The sequence below is a fragment of the Podarcis bocagei genome (genome assembly GCF_964188305.1).
Source record: "Podarcis bocagei genome assembly, chromosome: 10".
Lineage (NCBI taxonomy): Eukaryota > Metazoa > Chordata > Lepidosauria > Squamata > Lacertidae > Podarcis > Podarcis bocagei.
Genome location: NC_138135.1, coordinates 17,470,404 through 17,487,988, shown reverse-complemented (window position 1 = coordinate 17,487,988; position 17,585 = coordinate 17,470,404). Strand labels below are relative to the sequence as shown.

Below are 17,585 nucleotides of genomic sequence, written 5' to 3'. Positions count from 1 at the left end.
CTTTGCTGAATTTTAGACTGGAAGCTCATCAGGATGAGGACCTGTCCTCTTAAAGCAGTGTGCCTCCCAGATGTTTTGGACTGGGATGCCTACCAGTCGCAGCCGGCATGGGGCCTGAAGCTGATGGGATCTGAAATCCAAAACACCTAGAGAGCACCAGCCAGGTTAGGTAAGGCTGTCTCATTGTCAGCACACTGATCAAACTAGATGGGGGGGAAATGAATAAAAATACATTTTAGAGCACTTTGTATTTTATCACCTTTCACACTGAGAAAGCTTGAAAGCACAACTGCAGCGTACCAAAGGGTACCGAACAATAACAATTTAGATCCCTCAAGTCATCCTGTTATAGGGTGGGGAAAAGACAGTTCAAGTTAAACTCATTAGAGTTTTTGAACATCGGAGGTCAGCATCCTATGTATTCCACAGGGCTCTTTCTCACGGTAGAGACCGTTCTAGCCTTCGGTGTGCTGCTGTTATCAAAACTGCTTTTGAGACAGAAGGAAAAATATGTGTCTTCTCAGCACAAGGCAGAAAGCAGCTACTTCCTGATCCCCAAGGTAATCATGATTCTAATCTCTGAACCTGGAGCAGCATTCATGCAAAAAACAAAACAAAAACTACCCCAGAAAACCAAAAAAGATGGTTTTCAAGTTCTGCGCAGTGTACTAATATCATATGAAAAGGGAATTTGGCACCTGGGATACTATGTAGTTCTGAAATGATCTTTTCTACTTAAAATGTTTCAAGCAAACATCAAAACAAGGTTTTAACGCCTGGGGCTGCAATCCCAAGAAAATTAGCTGCCCTACAGTCCAATCCTAGGTATGTGTAGTCTGAATTAAGTCACAGTGTGTTCAGTGGGTCTTCCTCCTAAGTCAATGTGCATAGGAATGCTGCAAGCCAATTAGATATTATTATAGAGTAGAGGAAAGAAACCTCTGGCCCTTCAGATGTTGTTGGAATTCAGCTTCCATCTACCCCCCAACCAGCACAGCCAAGAATGACAGGAGCTACAGCCCAGCAAGATTTGGAGGGACACAAGTTCCCCACGCCTGCTACAGAGAATGAATCTCTTAGGCAGCAAACCTATGTACACTCATCCAGGAGAAAGTTCCATTAAATAAGACCAACACTAATGCGTCCAGTTCTGGGTACCACAGTTTAAGAAGGATATTGACTAGTTGGAACGTGTGCAGAGGCTTCAAATATCCCTCCATGGTCATGTTGCTAGTAGTACTGAATAGTTTCAAGTGGGGGCATCCACTGGATGACTGTGGAGTTGTGCGTTTGTTACACCACAAAGGATTTATAGAATGTTACTGGTGTTGATATAAAAAAGAGAAACCTAGAAAAATGCATTTCTTGACTTTAAAATGAGTTGAAGAACAGAAGAAATCTCCTCTAATATAACTGTTACCAGTTTAGCAACTCAGGTAAGCAATATCTGTTTGTGCTGTTTTGCAAAAACAAACTCGCCCACTATTCCTCAAAGTGCTGTAAATGCACAAATGCCATCCCAATTAATGAGGTCTTCAACAATGAAGAGGTAAGAAATTCGGAGCATTAAAAATGTGTTTATTTGTGGGCAGTGTTGCTTTTTAAAAATCACACAATAAAGTTATGCTGTAACTAGAACACTATAAACTAATATTTTAAAAGCTGAGAATTGTAACAGAGAAATTGTTTAATGCACTCATTATACAAGGCAAGACATCAAATGTATTTCACACAAGATTAGTAGACTACTTAGCTAAATCCCATCAACCAACATTTAGCTGTTTTGTGCTTTTGTTCCCAGTGTTTTATCAAGTTGCATTTGCTACAATCTAAACAGTTTCTAAAAGGTAAAATTATCAGTCAGCAGGCTAATGTAGAAAGAACAGTCCAAATAAGGATACCTTCATCATTTATCATTAATTGAAACAACAAATGCATGGTCTCGCTTAGTATCTGAACGGAACATTTACTCACATGATGCATACAAATTAGCCCTGGTTTATTCAAATTATAAACAATGTTTCTATTTTAAGAATATCCAAAGAATATAAGAATAATGCAAAAAGAACTACAAACAATAATAAAGCAAAAGCAATACAAACAATTATTCACATAGTCTAAGAAAATAGGAGAATGCTTAGACTGTTGTACAAGTTGATCTCATGTTATACAAACGGCAGTAATCTTTTGCTTATGTTTCAATAAAGAAATATAAATGTACATTTTCCCCTTGTTTTTTAGGTTGCGCTTTTCTTTCTTCCAGAAAGCAAGAATGAAGAATGTGATAAATTGCCACTACAATTTGATGAATTAACACAATCTGCGTTCATACAGACATGCATAAGAAAACACAGTAGGTGCAGTTTTGAAGCTTTTACACTTAATTGCCACACTCAGAGAAACAACACCACAGCAGAAGACTCCATGCCTGTTAGCCGGGGGGGGGGGGGCTGGATTTCCCTAAAATTCCTCAGCCCTCCTTATTTTTATTTTTAATTTATTTTATTATACAGGAATTTTAGAAAACCAACAGGAACTCTTCTGCTTTTCTTCTTAAAGGTACAGATGCTATTATTTTTTTTGGGGGGGGGCTGCTGCAGTGAAATCCCACTTACCACAAAAAATCATGTTACGAGATCCTGGAGGGAGACTTTTTAAAAGGAGGAAAAGAAGCTTTACAGGTCAGTTTGTTCTGAGGTATCTAAATTCACCAACCGCAAACTCAGAAGGTAGGCGGAATTTTCCGATCTGACAAATGAGATAGTGCTGGGGTTAAAGGTGCCACCACATTGCCTCTAAACAGGAGTTGCTGTTCTCTCCCCGCTCTCTGGCTAGGATATCCAATCAAGAGCAAAGGCTAAAGCAGGGAGGTGGGATTCAGGTGTCTCTGCTTGCTAGGCCAAGGAGTCAATTACGGTAATGGAAGCGGCAGGATTAAAGGGGTTGCATGCTAAGCAAATGGTCTCCTGGTTGGTTGGTTGGTTGGTTGGTTGGTTGGTTGGTTGGTTTACAAGTTGGCTGGTGTATGTGCTCTGCTGAGAGGTGTAGTGAAATTAAGTTATGCTTTCCCTTGACTGGGGGAAATGCAAATCCCCCGGTCTAAACCACTGAGCCTCTTGGGCTTGCTGATCAGAAGGTCAACAGTTCGAATCTGCATGATGGGGTGAGCTCCTGTTGCTCTGTCCCAGCTCCTGCTAACCTAGCAGTTCGAAAGCACACCAGTGCAAGTAGATAAATAGGTACCACTGCGGCAGGAAGGTAAACAGTGTTTCTGTGCACTCTGGTTTCTGTCATGGTGTTCCATTGCGCCAGAAGCATGCTGGCCACAGGACCTGGAAAACTGTCTGTGGACAAATGCTGGCTCCCTTGGCCTGAAAGCGAGATGAACGCTGCAACCCCATAGTCGCCTTTGACTGGACCTAACCGTCCAGGGGTCCTTTGCCTTTTACCTTTACCTATTCTCATCGTGACCTCAAAGCAAGCATTTGTAAGTTGCTTTGCTGGAAATAAATCTGAAACAGTAACTCCTATTACAGGCAACATGGTGGCACTTTTGCCATAGCACTCGTGAATTAGAAAGTATATTCAAGGAGAGAGGCTAGCTAGCTATTACATTTACATCCCAGATTTTCTCCAAGGAGCTCAAGGTGGTAAGCATTGTTCTCACCTGCCTCATTTCATCCCCACAACAACCCTGTGAGGTGGGTTATGCTGAGAGGCAAGAACTGGCCGAAGGCCACACACAGTGAGCTTCATGGCCACGTAAGGATTTGAACCACGGTCTCTTGGGTCTTAGCCCAACACTCTAACAGCTACAGTACACTGGTTAATTATAGCTATAGCTCACAAGAGTTTGTCCCAGCCTGGAAATGAGGACAATTAGAATCCACTATCTAAAATATTAAAACATCACTTGGACAACTGTAAAAAGCTAGAAAACTTAAAATCGGAACCTGAGTCGGCAAAATTCCTTATTAAAGAATGACCATCGTTAGCACAGTTTGCAGAGGGGCTCAAAAATTATGGGCCTGCATTTCCCAGAGCTGGCCTTTTGGGTGAAGCAGCACCAATAATTTCAAGCAGAACTGCAATGCATCTCATTAACATCAGTTTTAGGTCCTCAGCAATTGTGAACATAAAGCCGATCGTGTTCTTTTGGGTTATAACATGGACATGACTAAAGAATTGGTTTTGGATGAACCTGTTCCACCTTTGCAGCTTCGAAGACAAGAAAGCTTTTGTTATAAACTATAAGAACACTCCCATTGTAGCTTATTCCTAATAGTAATGGGTTGTTGTTCTTGAATTATTTATTTTTTTTACCTTTTTTGCGAACTGGTGGCAAGAAAAGCAACAACTGTTGTTTGCTTAGGAATTTTTAAAAATGTATGTAAGTTGCAGCACAGCTGCAAAAATCAGGGTTAAATAAAAAGAGTTTTTAGTTTGATTGTAAAAAGGCCTGCAGACCAGATAAACTGGCCACCGTCTACTTTTCTGATGTCCCCACCAAAACTTTTAGGCTGGCTAAGGGCCTGAGAAGCTCTGTTCTTGTGGAATCCTGAATGATGCAATAAGCATGGGTAGCACTTATCATTGGATGTGGAGAGCAAGCCTTATCCACCACTGCTCCCCCTTTCTCCATCAAAAGATAGTGGCTGCAGAAATAGATGTCAGCAGTGGTCTTCATTAGATGTGCTCCTAATGGTGCATGACTCACAATCTCAGGCCAGCTATCATTGGAGCTGGCTGAACGTCCAAGGCAGACAATAAATTTAGAAAACTGACGAGCTTTCTGCATAAAAACAACATTTTCTCTTGGGAAAATAAAGGCTACATTGTGACTGTCTACATACTCATTATTACTCATATGTTCAATATCATTATCAACACACTAAAAGCTATGATTCCAAACTAATTAAACTGTAACATTAAAACTTTAGTGTACCTTCGTCAATGGGTTCAAACATATTAATGAGTGACACAGCTCTTGCTTCATTAACATCAAGTTCAAACTGTTCCTTTCTAAGAAAGTCACACAGATTTGATACTGTTAGAACTTTTTTGTTTGGCGAGTAGCTGCTGAAGAGTTCGTGAAGTTCCGGTCGGTGCAGAAGCGTTCGATAAATTGCCCTAAAATCTTCCATGGTAATAAGTCCAGACTTCTGTTTGTCATTTTTCTATGTTAAAAAAAAGAAGAGTTGGCAATAAATATAAATAAAGCACTATGTGGCAGTATTCACACCAAAACAATGAGCACTTTGACATAGTTCGAAGCTTTTCTAAGAAACACTCACTAATAATAATAATAATAATAATAATAATAATAATAATAATAATAAATTTTATTTATATCCTGCCCTCCCCAGCCGAAGCCAGGCTCAGGGCAGCTAACAATAATAGTACAACATTCTAAAATCATTTCATTATAAAATTAATTCACTAGAGCACAATTCAAAGTGTTGGTGCTGACCTTTAAAGCCCTAAACGGCCTCGGTCCAGTATACCTGAAGGAGCGTCTCCACCCCCATCATTCTGCCCGGACACTGAGGTCCAGTGCCGAGGGCCTTCTGGCGGTTCCCTCATTGCGAGAAGCAAAGCTACAGGGAACCAGGCAGAGGGCCTTCTCGGTAGTGGCGCCCGCCCTGTGGAACGCCCTTCCAGCAGATGTCAAAACGATAAACAACTACCTGACATTCAGAAGACATCTTAAGGCAGCCCTGTTCAGGGAAGTTTTTAACGTGTGATATTTTACTGTATTTTTGGTTTTTATGGAAGCCGCCCAGAGTGGCTGGGGACACCCAGCCAGATGGGCGGGGTATAAGTAATAAATTATTATTATTATTATTATAGAGTCAGTCTGTGAGCCTTCGTGATTGTGAGGGCAAGCCAGTAGATGAGTGAAGTGAAAAGGGAACGGGCATTGTTAGGTAATAATAATAATAATAATAATAATAATAATAATAATAATAATAATAATAATAATAATAATAATTTATTTATACCCTGCCAGAGCCGGGCTCAGGGCAGCTAACACCAGTAAAATTACAATAGAAACATAAGGGGGGGGGGAGAAAAGAAAGAAAAAAACCCAATTTAAATTATGGGTTAAAATACAATTTAAAATGCAGCCTCATTTTAATAGTAGCCCATAGATCAAAACCATAAGGGGAGGGAAACATAAGGGTCAGACTGAGTCCAAACCAAAGGCCAGGTGGAACAGTTCTGTCTTGCAGCTCTGTCCTGCGGAAAGATGTCAAGTCCCGCAGGGCCCTAGTCTCTTGTGACAGAGCGTTCCACCAAGTTGGGGCCAGTACTGAAAAGGCCCTGGGCCCTAGTTGAGATGAATCTAACCACCTTGCGACTTGGGACCTCTAAAGTGTTGTCATTTGTGGACCTTAAGGTCCCTTGCGGGGCATACCAGGAGAGGCGGTCCCGTAGGTACCCGTAGGTTACATACTGCACCTTAAATTAAAATCTGGGACCTAATTTAGTTACGTTCACATAGCTGAAAAGCAGGTCTATAAGCATAAGTCTTCAGTTTGACCTCTTCATCTCCCATCCTATATGCCAATTACTGGCTTAATCAGAATAATTAAAGGGGAGAGAGAGGAGCCCAGCCAATTCATCCACTTCAAACATGTTATAGGGCTCATCATCCGATCAAGCCTCTCTCCTCTCAGCTCTCCAGCCTCCTGTCACAGCCATTGGAATGTAAGACTCCACTGGAATATAAGAACAACCATAATCAGAAGGGAAACAGTATTGAGTGTGTTTTTTAAGCTTCCAAACATCTCTGTTTCTAAGACCATTAAGGGCACTAGAAGGCAAGTGTACAGAAGAATCAAACCTCTCATGTAACTATATGAGGTTCAACAGGTGAGACAGATGTTACCAACCCATCCCAAATGATCAATAATTGGTTTCTGAAAAGGAAACACTACCCAAGAAAGAAAGAAAAACCAAGGGCGCTTGCTCATGGGTGAAAGATAGGTCCTTAATTACACAGTAATAACGCAACTTGCCTAGAAGCAATACATTTTCTGTTCTTAAAGAACTTTAGTCTGGAAGTCCTGTTGGCATGTAGTAAGTTTACTTAGACAGCTATGGTCCACTGACCACCGATACTACTATATATTCTTAATACAAACATGATTTTCTCACCTTAAACACCTTTTTCACATGAACGTAGTCGTAACTGACGTCAAACTTATTTAGCAGTTTCAAGGTCTTATCTAGATTGATCTTGCCATCTCTAAATTCATCGAAGATGATGTCCATGAACCATGTAGAGAAAAGCAAATTAAGGAATTTTCCAGATAATTTTGGCATTCTCTCTTTTTTCCAGTTCAAAAAAAAGTGACTGATGTTGGCAAGGAGGAACTATACACTTTTTTCCCCTTCTTCTTTTTTTGCAAATGGCCCAGTCCATTTCCCACTTGTGAAGCAGGAGCTGGGGGCAGAATTAATTAGATCCAAGTATTTTATTTAAACATTGTTGTGGATCAGGTTCCAAAGACGTCTGTGGAATAGCAGCATTCCAGGCAAAGGATCCCTGCAAGAGGAAATTGTTCCTTTCATGGGAAAGGTGACAAATTCTCCCCTTCTATAAACATAGTGTTCCACGTGCGTTGAAACAGGGAACCATTCCGTAGACTAGAAACAACACATTTCTGTACAAGTAGATGAGACTTCAGTGTATGAAAGAAAAGAACTGTACAATAGAAAGCTGGTAATAAGGGAAAGCTGGCGAAGGAGGGGAGGTCATTTTGGAGAGTCACTTCGCTTTGCGGCTGGCATTGTCCCCCGAAAGGGAACTGGGCTCAAGTGCTTACTGTGTACTTGCATCTGGGCATCTTAGTAATGTAACTGTGGAGAAGGAACTCTCAGCTTTGGTTCTCCCTTTGTTTAAAGAAAACGTGGGAGGAGGGTGTTTGTGAGTCACTTACCTGCAGGTGATTGGAAATTTATAAAGAGATTGGGTTATTTACCTGCCCTTCACCCTAAAGTCGTAGGTGGCTTCTTCTTCTTCTTCTTTTCTTCTTCTTTCTTCTTCTTCTTCTTCTTCTTCTTCTTCTTCTTCTTCTTCTTCTTCTTCCTTCTTCTTCTTCTTATTATTATTATTACTACTCCACCTTATTCCCAGTCTAGGACTCAAGGTGGCTTAATTCAAATGCCAAGTTAAAAAATGGTATAAAACAATTTACCATATTTTTCGCTCTATAAGATGCACCAGACCACAAGACGCACCTAGTTTTTGGAGGAGGAAAACAAGAAAAAAAATATTCTGAATCTCAGAAGCCAGAACAGCAAGAGGGATCGCTGTGCAGTGAAAGCAGCAATCCCTCTTGCTGTTCTGGCTTCTGGGATAGCTGCCCAGCCTGCATTCGCTCCATAAGACACACACACATTTCCCCTTACTTTTTAGGAGGGAAAAAGTGAGTCTTATAGAGCAAAAAATACGGTACATTTTACAATCACAGAAAAAACGTGGATCCTAAAAATTTACCAGGTTAAAGGGAACTGCTACTAGGATTCCACTGCATGCTTGTGGAATCTCTCCCACTGGAGACGTCCTCCTTTGGGTACCCGTCATAGTCTTCAACATTAATATACTATATTATCATTCTGCTGACCAGGCAACTTATTAAATGCCATGTGTGGGAGGAGGTAACTTGTGACAGGTTAAGTTCTGGGGAAGGGGCACATTATCTGTTTGAAGGAAGCAGGGAGTGGGCTTTACTGAGGAAGCAGGGAGCAGCATCCCTCAGGCAGACATCCCTAAACTTGGCCCTCCTGATGTTTTGGGACTACAATTCCCATCCTCCCTGACCACTGGTCCTGTTAGCTAGGGATGATGGGAGTTGTAGTCCCAAAACATCTGGAGGGCCGAATTTGGGGGTGCTTGCCTCAAGGTCTCATGGCAGGGGTGTATGGACAGCTAATCCTACTTGTGTTCTCCCATAAATTGTTCATTTATGCTTGTTCTTTTTTAAAGGAAAAAAAATGCACAGAGTGATTGACATGTTTCCCAGGTGCTCCAAGAGAGGTGAGCTGGGAAGCAGGGTGCAAAGGTCATGATGATCTACAGTAAGCCTGCAACTTACCCCCAGGGATCGCGCCAAAAGCCAAAATCGTGTCTCGTCAAAGACATGCTGGGTGCAATGGCGGGTGGCATCACCAAAGTCTTTAAAAAAAATTAAAAAATTCTACTCCGTGCCTAAAGCTGAACGCACCCAAGTTGAATGTGCATAAAGTTGCTGGCTTACTGAATTTATTCTCTGTTTATGTCTGGGGAGCAGGGTGCCAACTTGAGTAAAATATTGGGGGGGGGGGGAGAGAGGTAAACCCTAGCCTGCAGAGTTGACCACATGAAGCGGCAGATGCACACTATTTGAATAATGCTCCTTCAAAGATTTGGGGGGGGGGTGTCAAAGGAACCTCAGACCCTAGGAGCTGGTTCCTATGCTGGGGGGCGTCTGCTGAGGACCCCAAGGTCATCTCTCCATGGGGGCTTCTCGCCCCCTGATTCCACGACGGAGTGGGCGAAGTGGCTCCCTTCCCGCGCCCCTGAAGGAAGGATATTTATTCTCCATGGTGCTGCTGCTGGTGGTCCTGCCTCCTCCGCCTACTCCTCGCGCCTGTTCCTTACTGCGATGGTCTCAGCAGCTCCCAGCGCGGCATAGCCCGCCTACCCGCCCGCCCGAGGGTCTTCCAGGCTCCTGCCCGGAGGCGCGACCGCCCTCGCCGGTGTCCGCGAGGCGATGGAGGCGCGGGGGCGGTCGCGGTGCCTCCCCACGGGCGCGCAGCTGGGGAGCTCCCTGACGTCACACAATGGGCCGCGTCACACTCGGCTCCCGACGTCACCGACGTCATAACAGCGCAGGCCGTTGCCAACGAAACGCCGCGGCTTGCATTTTCTTTCTCTCCCCCCCCCCCCCTTAGCGCACATACAAACAAAAGTGTCAGTCTCCTCCTCAGGGAGCAGCTGAAAAGCAAGCCAGAAAACAGACAAACACGTTGTATACAGTTTTCCCGTACACCATTCGCGCTTTGCCAAGCTGGAGCTTACAATACATTGCATGGAGGGGGTTGTCTGAGCACGTGCAGAGTGCCTTTCCTTCAGATGCTTTGATTTTTGCATCTTTGTTGCCTCTTGATATTTTGTCTCCAATACCCGTTTCCCTTCTCTCTCCTTTCAGTAGCCCTTTATTGCCATATCTTGTGTGGTGTTGTTGTTGTTTTGAGGGGAGAGGCAGCAAAAAAGATATTGAAATAAATATGAATAATAACCAGTTCCTGCATACAACCTGGAGATGCCCGCAGGTTTGGGCACAGGAGACCAGCTTGCAGTCCCAAAGCAGAGGATGTGATGTGGGCTAACCTAGATATGATCTACATATTTTTAGCACGTTTTGAAAAAATTCCACTTCTCTTCTTCTGTTCACCCCATTTTATCGTGACAAGAAACCTTCAATGCATGTTAGGCTGAGAAGTGGCCTCTTGTCCAGGGTCACCTAGTGAAGTTGCAGCTGAGTGGAGGATTTGAAACCAAGTTTCACTCCAACAAGTGCCAACATAGGCCACTTACATAAATACATACTGGCTCTCAAATACTTATGCCTACAAGTCTTCTCTCGGTCCCTTCTCCAAGTAGGGCATAATTTCATAAATCTGTACTATGTCTCATCGCTAGTCTTCCCCCCCCCCCTTCAAACTGCAAAGACCCATGTTTGTAAGATTTTCCTCTATGACAAATTCTGTGACAATATCTTTTTTTGGTACGCTGTCTGCTGATAATGTTTTTCTGGCTTTTTTTTTAAAAAATGCGGCTTGTTGTTTAATTTGTTGTGACATTTATAAACTAGCATGATTATGATTTCCCATGGAAATACAGGGTATTCATTTTGAGATAGATAGATGCCCCAATTCCTTTATGATTTTGGCCACCCTTCTAACATAGTTTGCAAAAGCAGGATTTTCGTAAGCACATCGATACCTGTGAAATAAGCAGCAAGTCACATGAATTGCTAATCCTGCCAGATGAACTGTAAGAACACTGTATTCAACAGACGCAAATTAAATGGTTTTAGCCAGGATTAAAAGCTCTTGATAATAATCATCATCATTATTATTTGAATACACCAATTGCTTTGCTACCCTTATTGCATTTGTCCTCACAACAGCCCAAGCATTTTACAGATCAGACTATAAAGAAGTGGTTTGCTCAAGACACTAAGGTGTCCATGGAGGAACAGGATTTAAACTCGGCGCTAAGAAAAATACTCCATCTACTTTGCTGTGCAAACTTTGTTGCCCTCCTGCCTCCTAGACACAGAATTCCAGGGACCCTTAACAAACTACAGTTCCCAAGGATTCTCCATGGCTGTTAAAGTCAGGCATAGGCAAAATTGGCCCTCCAGATGTTTTGGGACTACAACTCCCATCATCCCTAGCTAACAGGGCCAGTGGTCAGCGATGATGGGAGTTGTAGTCCCAAAACATCTGGAGGGCCAAGTTTGCCTATGCCTGGTTAAAGTGGTATAAAACGCAGTGCTGTAGACTATGTAAACCAGCTGCTTCCCCCTGTGACCTCTATGTTGCTGACATCACAATAGAGGTGGCCAGATTTTGACTTTAGAGGCAGGATCAGGTGATAGTTGCATGGAAGACCCAGACCAGGACAAAAACGTAATACTTGTGAACTCCACCTTCTCCCAGAATTTAGTCTGTTACCTGACCACAGTTGTCAGTATGGTACTAATACTACTCCCAATCTTTGGGCTATGGGGGCAGGCAGAAAATAAGACTATGGTCCAAAAGTCAACCACTGGTCAGTTTCCAGGGCTGGTTTTTCCATTTGCTGAACTGCTTGGATTCTTTTGACAAATGTTGGGTTAAGCAGAACCAAGTGAGACATGCAATGTAAAGTTGCGAAGTGCGGTGCTCCTGTTCAGTATTCCAGCCAGCCATGACGTTTTTGGGGGTATTCCATTTCCTTCCCTCCCTGATGCAGTTTCCATTTCTCTTTTTCAACCAAGAGTCAGCCTTCTGTGGCAACTGAATATAGTTGATCCTTGTTATTTGTTTCGTTGTTGATGTTTTAGGGAGTGGCCTCCTTGGGATATTTACCCGCTAAATATATATTTTCCCTGCATCTGAAATCCCCAAAAGATGCTGATACCTCCCTGTTGTTTTTCAGTAACCTCATTTTAGTTACATACCTGTCATATGTTAGCACCCAAGTTTGCTGTTCATTATTTATTATTATTATTTAATACATTTATATACCACCTTTTCCTCCAAGGGGCTCAAGGTGGTGTACATGGTTTAGATGTACTTCACAACAAAAGTACATACTCTGGGCATCTTAACAATTAAGGTATAATCTCTGTTAAATGATCCTGAGCATATAGGTAAATTTAAAACACATCGGGGAACGCTTGTTTAATAGTTGTTTGCTGAGCAAACTTCTTTTGAACTTGAGTGCTGCAGAGCACCATTATAGGAACAGCCTGGGGCAGATGCCTCTGAACGGTTTGTTAATCCAATTTCTATATAAGTGGGAGTACTTTTGTAAGAGGTAACAAACATTGACCAATTTCTGGCCCAATCCTATGATCCAGGGGTGTGAAATCTGTGGTCCTTCAGGTGCTACTGGACTGCAACTCCCATCATCCCTGACGATTGTCTGTGCTGGCTTGGACTGATGGAGTTGGAGTCCAAAAACATCTGAAAGCCACAGGTTCCAGCTATACATGTTTACTCAGGAAAATAAGTTCCACTGAGTTCAATGTTAAGTGTACATAGCTTTGTGATCTATAGTGTCCATTCTGAATTCAGATGGACAGTAGATCTGGATAACCTACATTCAGCCATTGTAGTTACAATTTCACTGTCAAGTTGAATGATCTGTCAAATTATACTTCACGGCACTGTACAACATGTTACAGTAAGGTAAAGACAGGTCCATTAGGTCCAGTCGTGACCGACTCTGGGGTTGCGGCACTCATCTCGCTTTATTGGCCGAGGGAGCTGGTGTACAGCTTCTGGGTCATGTGGCCAGCATGACTAAGCCACTTCTGGCAAACCAGAGCAGCGCACGGAAACGCCGTTTACCTTCCTGCCAGAGCGGTACCTATTTACCTACTTGCACTTTGATGTGTTTTCGAACTGCTAGGTTGGCAGGAGCAGGGACCGAGCAACGGGAGCTCACCCCGTCATGGGGATTCAAACCGCCGACCTTCTGATTGGCAAGTCCTAGGCTCTGTGGTTTAACCCACAGCGCCACCCACGTCACTTAACATGTTACAGTAGAACAGCCTAAAATGTTTTAAGGATCTAGTGCAATAGCCCATAATATCAATGGCATAGCAGCAACAGTACTGCTATCAAATAGGATGGTGTCACTACACTGTGGTTGCATGCATCTCTTTCCTGAACCCTAACACATCACAGAACTGGGGAAATCCAGGGCATGTCCACAGGAGAGCTTTATTTAGCTGTTGATCCACTTCCCTTCCATTTGAATTAGACAGGAGTAGTCCAAAAACACATGCATTTGAATTTGCATATGAGGAGCAACCAGTGCCGGATTTACGTATAAGCTAAACAAGCTATAGCTTAGGGCCCCACTCTCTTGGGGGTCCCCGAAAAAATTAAAGGGAAAAAATGGATATACATTTCCAAAATATAAAATATAAAAACAAATAACGCCTACATACAGCAACAGTGTTTTGTGTTGTGTAGGCTCCTATGAAGTAAGAAATGGGTCCTGCCTGATACCCGGCTCCCTAAAATATCACTGGTTTGCTCCTTTCTAACAGTGACAATTTGTTGTTGACAAAGGACAGCTGGACATATAATGGGCCCCATTACCTTCAGTAGCTTAGGGCCTCAGCAAACCTAAATCCGGCCCTGGGAGCAACTTTGGCCTTTCCTGTTCATACCAGTAGGCGTTTCCTTTTGTGTTGGTCCCTGATGGGGCATGCACACAAATAACTGCACACACACCTTGGGAGAGGGAACAACCCTCTCAGGAAGTGTACAAAAGCACACAGTCATACAACTGTAAATTTTCACCACTCACTTTTGCAGTTTTCTGGTTTTGTGCAAATATGAGATAATTTTAAAAATCTATCCAAGCTTTACTAGGGAGTGCACTGAGCCCAACTGTATAAGAATTGAAAGCCATTGTCAATTCTCAGCATGCACTTTTTAGATAGCTGTGCAATATCTGGTGCAGAAATTTGTTATGTGGTTTGCTTGTGTAGTTTTCTAGTTTTGTGCAAATGTGAGGGATCAAAACAAATATATCTGTATAAAGCTGTGCTCCATTCAGGAGCACACTGGAAACAGTTATGAGCACAGGCTGAAAAGAAAAGAGAGCACTGAGGAAGTAGCAGACATGGAAAAGGGATTAGCAGAAAGTGATCATTGATCCAGGCACCCCAAAACGCCTAAAACAAATAATCTGCAACCATGAGTGGAGCATCTTGGAACCTAATTCCCCCCAAATTATTGGATTATACCCGTATGCAGTAAACCCAATTTTACAAAGGGAAAGTATAACATCTCTGGTGTGGGCAAGTCCCCAGAGTGTAATCGCTGATAAGCCCATATATATATGGCAGGCCAAAGATGAGATGGAGTGGAATGAAATGGCTCACTTAAGACAGAACATTAATGCCACTGAAGCACCAAAGAGACAGCAGCATTTCTGCGCAGTAACTTGTAGTTAGTAGACTGTTGGGATGTGATTGCAATTGGCATCAGACATAGTAGATTGGAACTGCCTCACCTTACTTGAGTAAGATATCCTTAGGAACAGGGTGGCGAGTTCAAAAATCCTATTCAGTCTTGCAGCCAAATATTCTCCAATGTGAGTAGAAAGCAACGACTGTTTAATATATTTCATGGTTTGTATGTTTTGTATGAATTTATATGAATTGTTTGTATGAATCTACTGCTAAAGTATTAAAAAGTAATGAAATAACTAATAGATATATAGCGGTACCTCAGGTTAAGAACAGTTTCAGGTTAAGAACAGACCTCCAGAACCAATTAAGTTCTTAACCCGAGGTACCACTGTATATCTATTAGTTAGTTCATTACTTTTTAATACTTAAGCAGTAGATTCCAGTCTTCTAGATCAGGCATAGGCAAAGTCGGCCCTCCAGATGTTTTGGGACTACAACTCCCATTATCCCTAGCTAACAAGACCAGTGGTCAGGGATGATGGAAACTGTAGTCCCAAAACATCTGGAGGGCAGAGTTTGCCTATGCCTGTTCTAGATCTTTTCATTATCATATTTGTTGTGTTCAGAATAAATTGCCCTGATTTTCACAGCAACTATTTTAGGCTGAAAATTCTGTATTGAACCAAAGCCCTCAGCTGGTTCTAGTTTGTGTTTAGATAAAGCTTTGAAGATGAAGATTAGAAAAAGCTCAGGAGCACAAATGTTTGGTACTATTTTCCCAATGATATTAAGCCAACATTTTAGTGCTGATTTCTTTTTTTTCCCCCGAAGAGCAAACAATATTTTTCTTTAGACATTTTAAAGAGCTGGCGTTTATTCTCCCCTCCCTCTCCTCTCATTTCAATTGCATAGGTAGCTTTATCACTCCAAAGGCAAACCGTGATGTCTAATGAATTTGAATTATCTGAGGAGGAGAAAACAAATGTCATCTGCAGCTTGCTTCAACAGGCTCCCCCAGGCGAGTACAGGAATGTTTTTGAAGACCTCCGCATTCTGGCTCACGACGATCATCTCATGAGGTATGAGGCCGCTCAGGTGTGTGCCAATCACACCAGGAAAAACTTCACAGCTGTGCGTGTAAAAGGGGAGAATGCTCTCGTGACTCGCTACAACGATCTTGGAGGAAACCGCTTCTTTGATCCACAGATCAAACTTTCCTTCAGGTTTGATCACCTGACCAAAAGAGTTGATAAAGTTTTGCTTTATCACAGCATCAGGAAAGATCGTGCAGAGTTATGGAGGGAAACACTCAACATCATTTTGGAGTCCTACATGAGGAGACACTTCTTTTCAGGAGACTGCCGTGTCTACAAAAAAATGATCGGAAGCAACCCCTTCTTCGTGGTCTGCGTTGAAGGCCATCGGCACGACGACATCTGCAATGCCGTTTGGAAATCTGAGTGGACTATCGCTTTTGCACCGCCAACAGCACAGGTCACAGGGAAAATTGATCTGCAGGCGCACTATTTCAAAAAAGCTAACCTCCACTGGACAGCAAGCAAAGATGTTAGAGAGTCCATATACATAACTGGCCGTGTCCAGTTTGCTATAGAGTTTGTGAAATTAGTTGAAGCCGAAGAGAGCAAATTCCAGACTGATTTGGTGGAGAGGCTCCAGAAGTTGTCGGATAAAATATGGAGAGCACTGCGCAGACCGCTCCCAGTCACTCGTACTGTCATCAACTGGGATAAACTGCTGACTAGTTAGAGGAGAGAGGTGAAGGCATCCTGAAGTGATGTCCCATTATGCTTGCCGAAGTGTCTTGTGTGAATGAAATATTGGCCAAATAAAACAACAATCGCTGAGTACATTCACATTGATTCCCTTGATTTATTGCCTGATAGTTCATGGGAATGCAGAGTCCTTTGGCAGAATGAATAGTACGCAGGTCAGTAGTGTCTCGCCAGGAGTTATTTCATTTCATTCCTCATGTGCTGGGCAAAATACCAGCATCCGTTGCAAAATACGGTTTTGTCCTTTAATATGAAAAGGAAGATGAAGAGTAGAACGACGAAACAGAGAGAAGCCCTATACTGCATATGTATGTCTCAAAATATTATTTCTCTTTAAACAACCAACCGTTTGCGAGCCTCAGCTGGTTCTTTTGAGAAAACTAGGGAGCTAGATTCAATTCTTGCTCCCATATTTCTGAATACACTTGGATAGTTGGTCATCCTAAGAACTTCCCCCTTTCTCTTTTTCCATATGATGCAGAGTGGCTTGCTTGAACTGACTGCATTATTTGGGTTTTGCATTATTTCCGCTCTATGTACCAAATAATTTACATTTATTAAATGGATTAAGAAATAAGGACAGCTCTGGAGAGGACTTTGACCCACTGCAGGGATGCTAGAGATAAATCTTGGGCCAGTACACCTGAAGGAGAGTCTCCACACCCAGCTTTCTGCCCAGACACTGACCTCCAGCTCTGAGGGCCTTCTGGTGGTTCTCTCCCTGTGAGAAGCGAAGTTACAGGGAACCAGGCAGAGGGCCTCCTCAGTAGTGGCGCCTGCCCTGTGGAACGCCCTCCCACCAGATGTCAAGGAAATAAACAACTATCTGACTTTTAGAAGACATCTGAAGGCAGCCCTGTTTAGGCAAGTTTTTAATATTTGATGTTTTATCGTGTTTTTAATTTCTGTTGGGAGCAACCCAGAGTGGCTGGGGAAAACCAGCCAGATGGGCGGGGTATAAAGAAATGATGATGATGATGCAATCATAAAAGCCTGCTGGATCAAGCCAATGGGCCATCTGGTCCAGGATCCTGACCACACAGTGGCCAATCAGATGCCTGTAGGAAACCTACAAGCAGTATTTGAGAACAAGACC

The 17,585-nt window shown here is 42.7% G+C and overlaps 2 protein-coding genes across 5 annotated transcripts in view; one reads left to right on the top strand and one right to left on the bottom strand.

Annotated features, from left to right (window-relative positions):
- Window positions 1–7,344, bottom strand: part of LOC308595608 (1-phosphatidylinositol 4,5-bisphosphate phosphodiesterase zeta-1-like) — a 50,175-nt gene extending 42,831 nt beyond the window's left edge. The window contains exons 1-2 of the mRNA XM_081210055.1: window positions 7,162–7,344; window positions 4,946–5,177 (exon numbers count right to left, since the gene is read on the bottom strand). Coding sequence (XP_081066181.1) covers window positions 4,946–5,177; window positions 7,162–7,329 — 400 coding nt within the window. The 5' untranslated portion in view covers window positions 7,330–7,344. The remainder of the gene's footprint in view (window positions 1–4,945; window positions 5,178–7,161) is intronic.
- Window positions 7,345–10,009: 2,665 nt separating this feature from the next.
- On the top strand, window positions 10,010–16,570 carry CAPZA3 (capping actin protein of muscle Z-line subunit alpha 3). Of its 4 annotated transcripts, none has more exons than XM_081209453.1 (2): window positions 10,010–10,108; window positions 15,609–16,570. In XM_081209453.1, exon 2 carries the CDS (start codon window positions 15,639–15,641, stop codon window positions 16,461–16,463), a length of 825 nt encoding a protein of 274 aa, XP_081065579.1. In that variant the 5' UTR covers window positions 10,010–10,108; window positions 15,609–15,638; the 3' UTR covers window positions 16,464–16,570. The 4 variants fall into 4 exon arrangements, with proteins under 4 accessions (XP_081065579.1, XP_081065576.1, XP_081065577.1 ...); XM_081209450.1 differs by lacking the exon at window positions 10,010–10,108 and adding an exon at window positions 11,628–11,688; XM_081209451.1 differs by lacking the exon at window positions 10,010–10,108 and adding an exon at window positions 11,670–11,754.
- The last annotated feature ends 1,015 nt before the right edge of the window (window positions 16,571–17,585 follow it).

Bases quoted from the DNA above. Each gene is read 5' to 3' on its own strand.
- CAPZA3 (XM_081209450.1), top strand. From the start codon at position 11,662: ATGGAAGACCCAGACCAGGACAAAAAC. The intron at 11,689-15,608 runs GTAATACTTGTG...TCAATTGCATAG, and splicing joins ACCCAGACCAGGACAAAAAC to GTAGCTTTATCACTCCAAAG.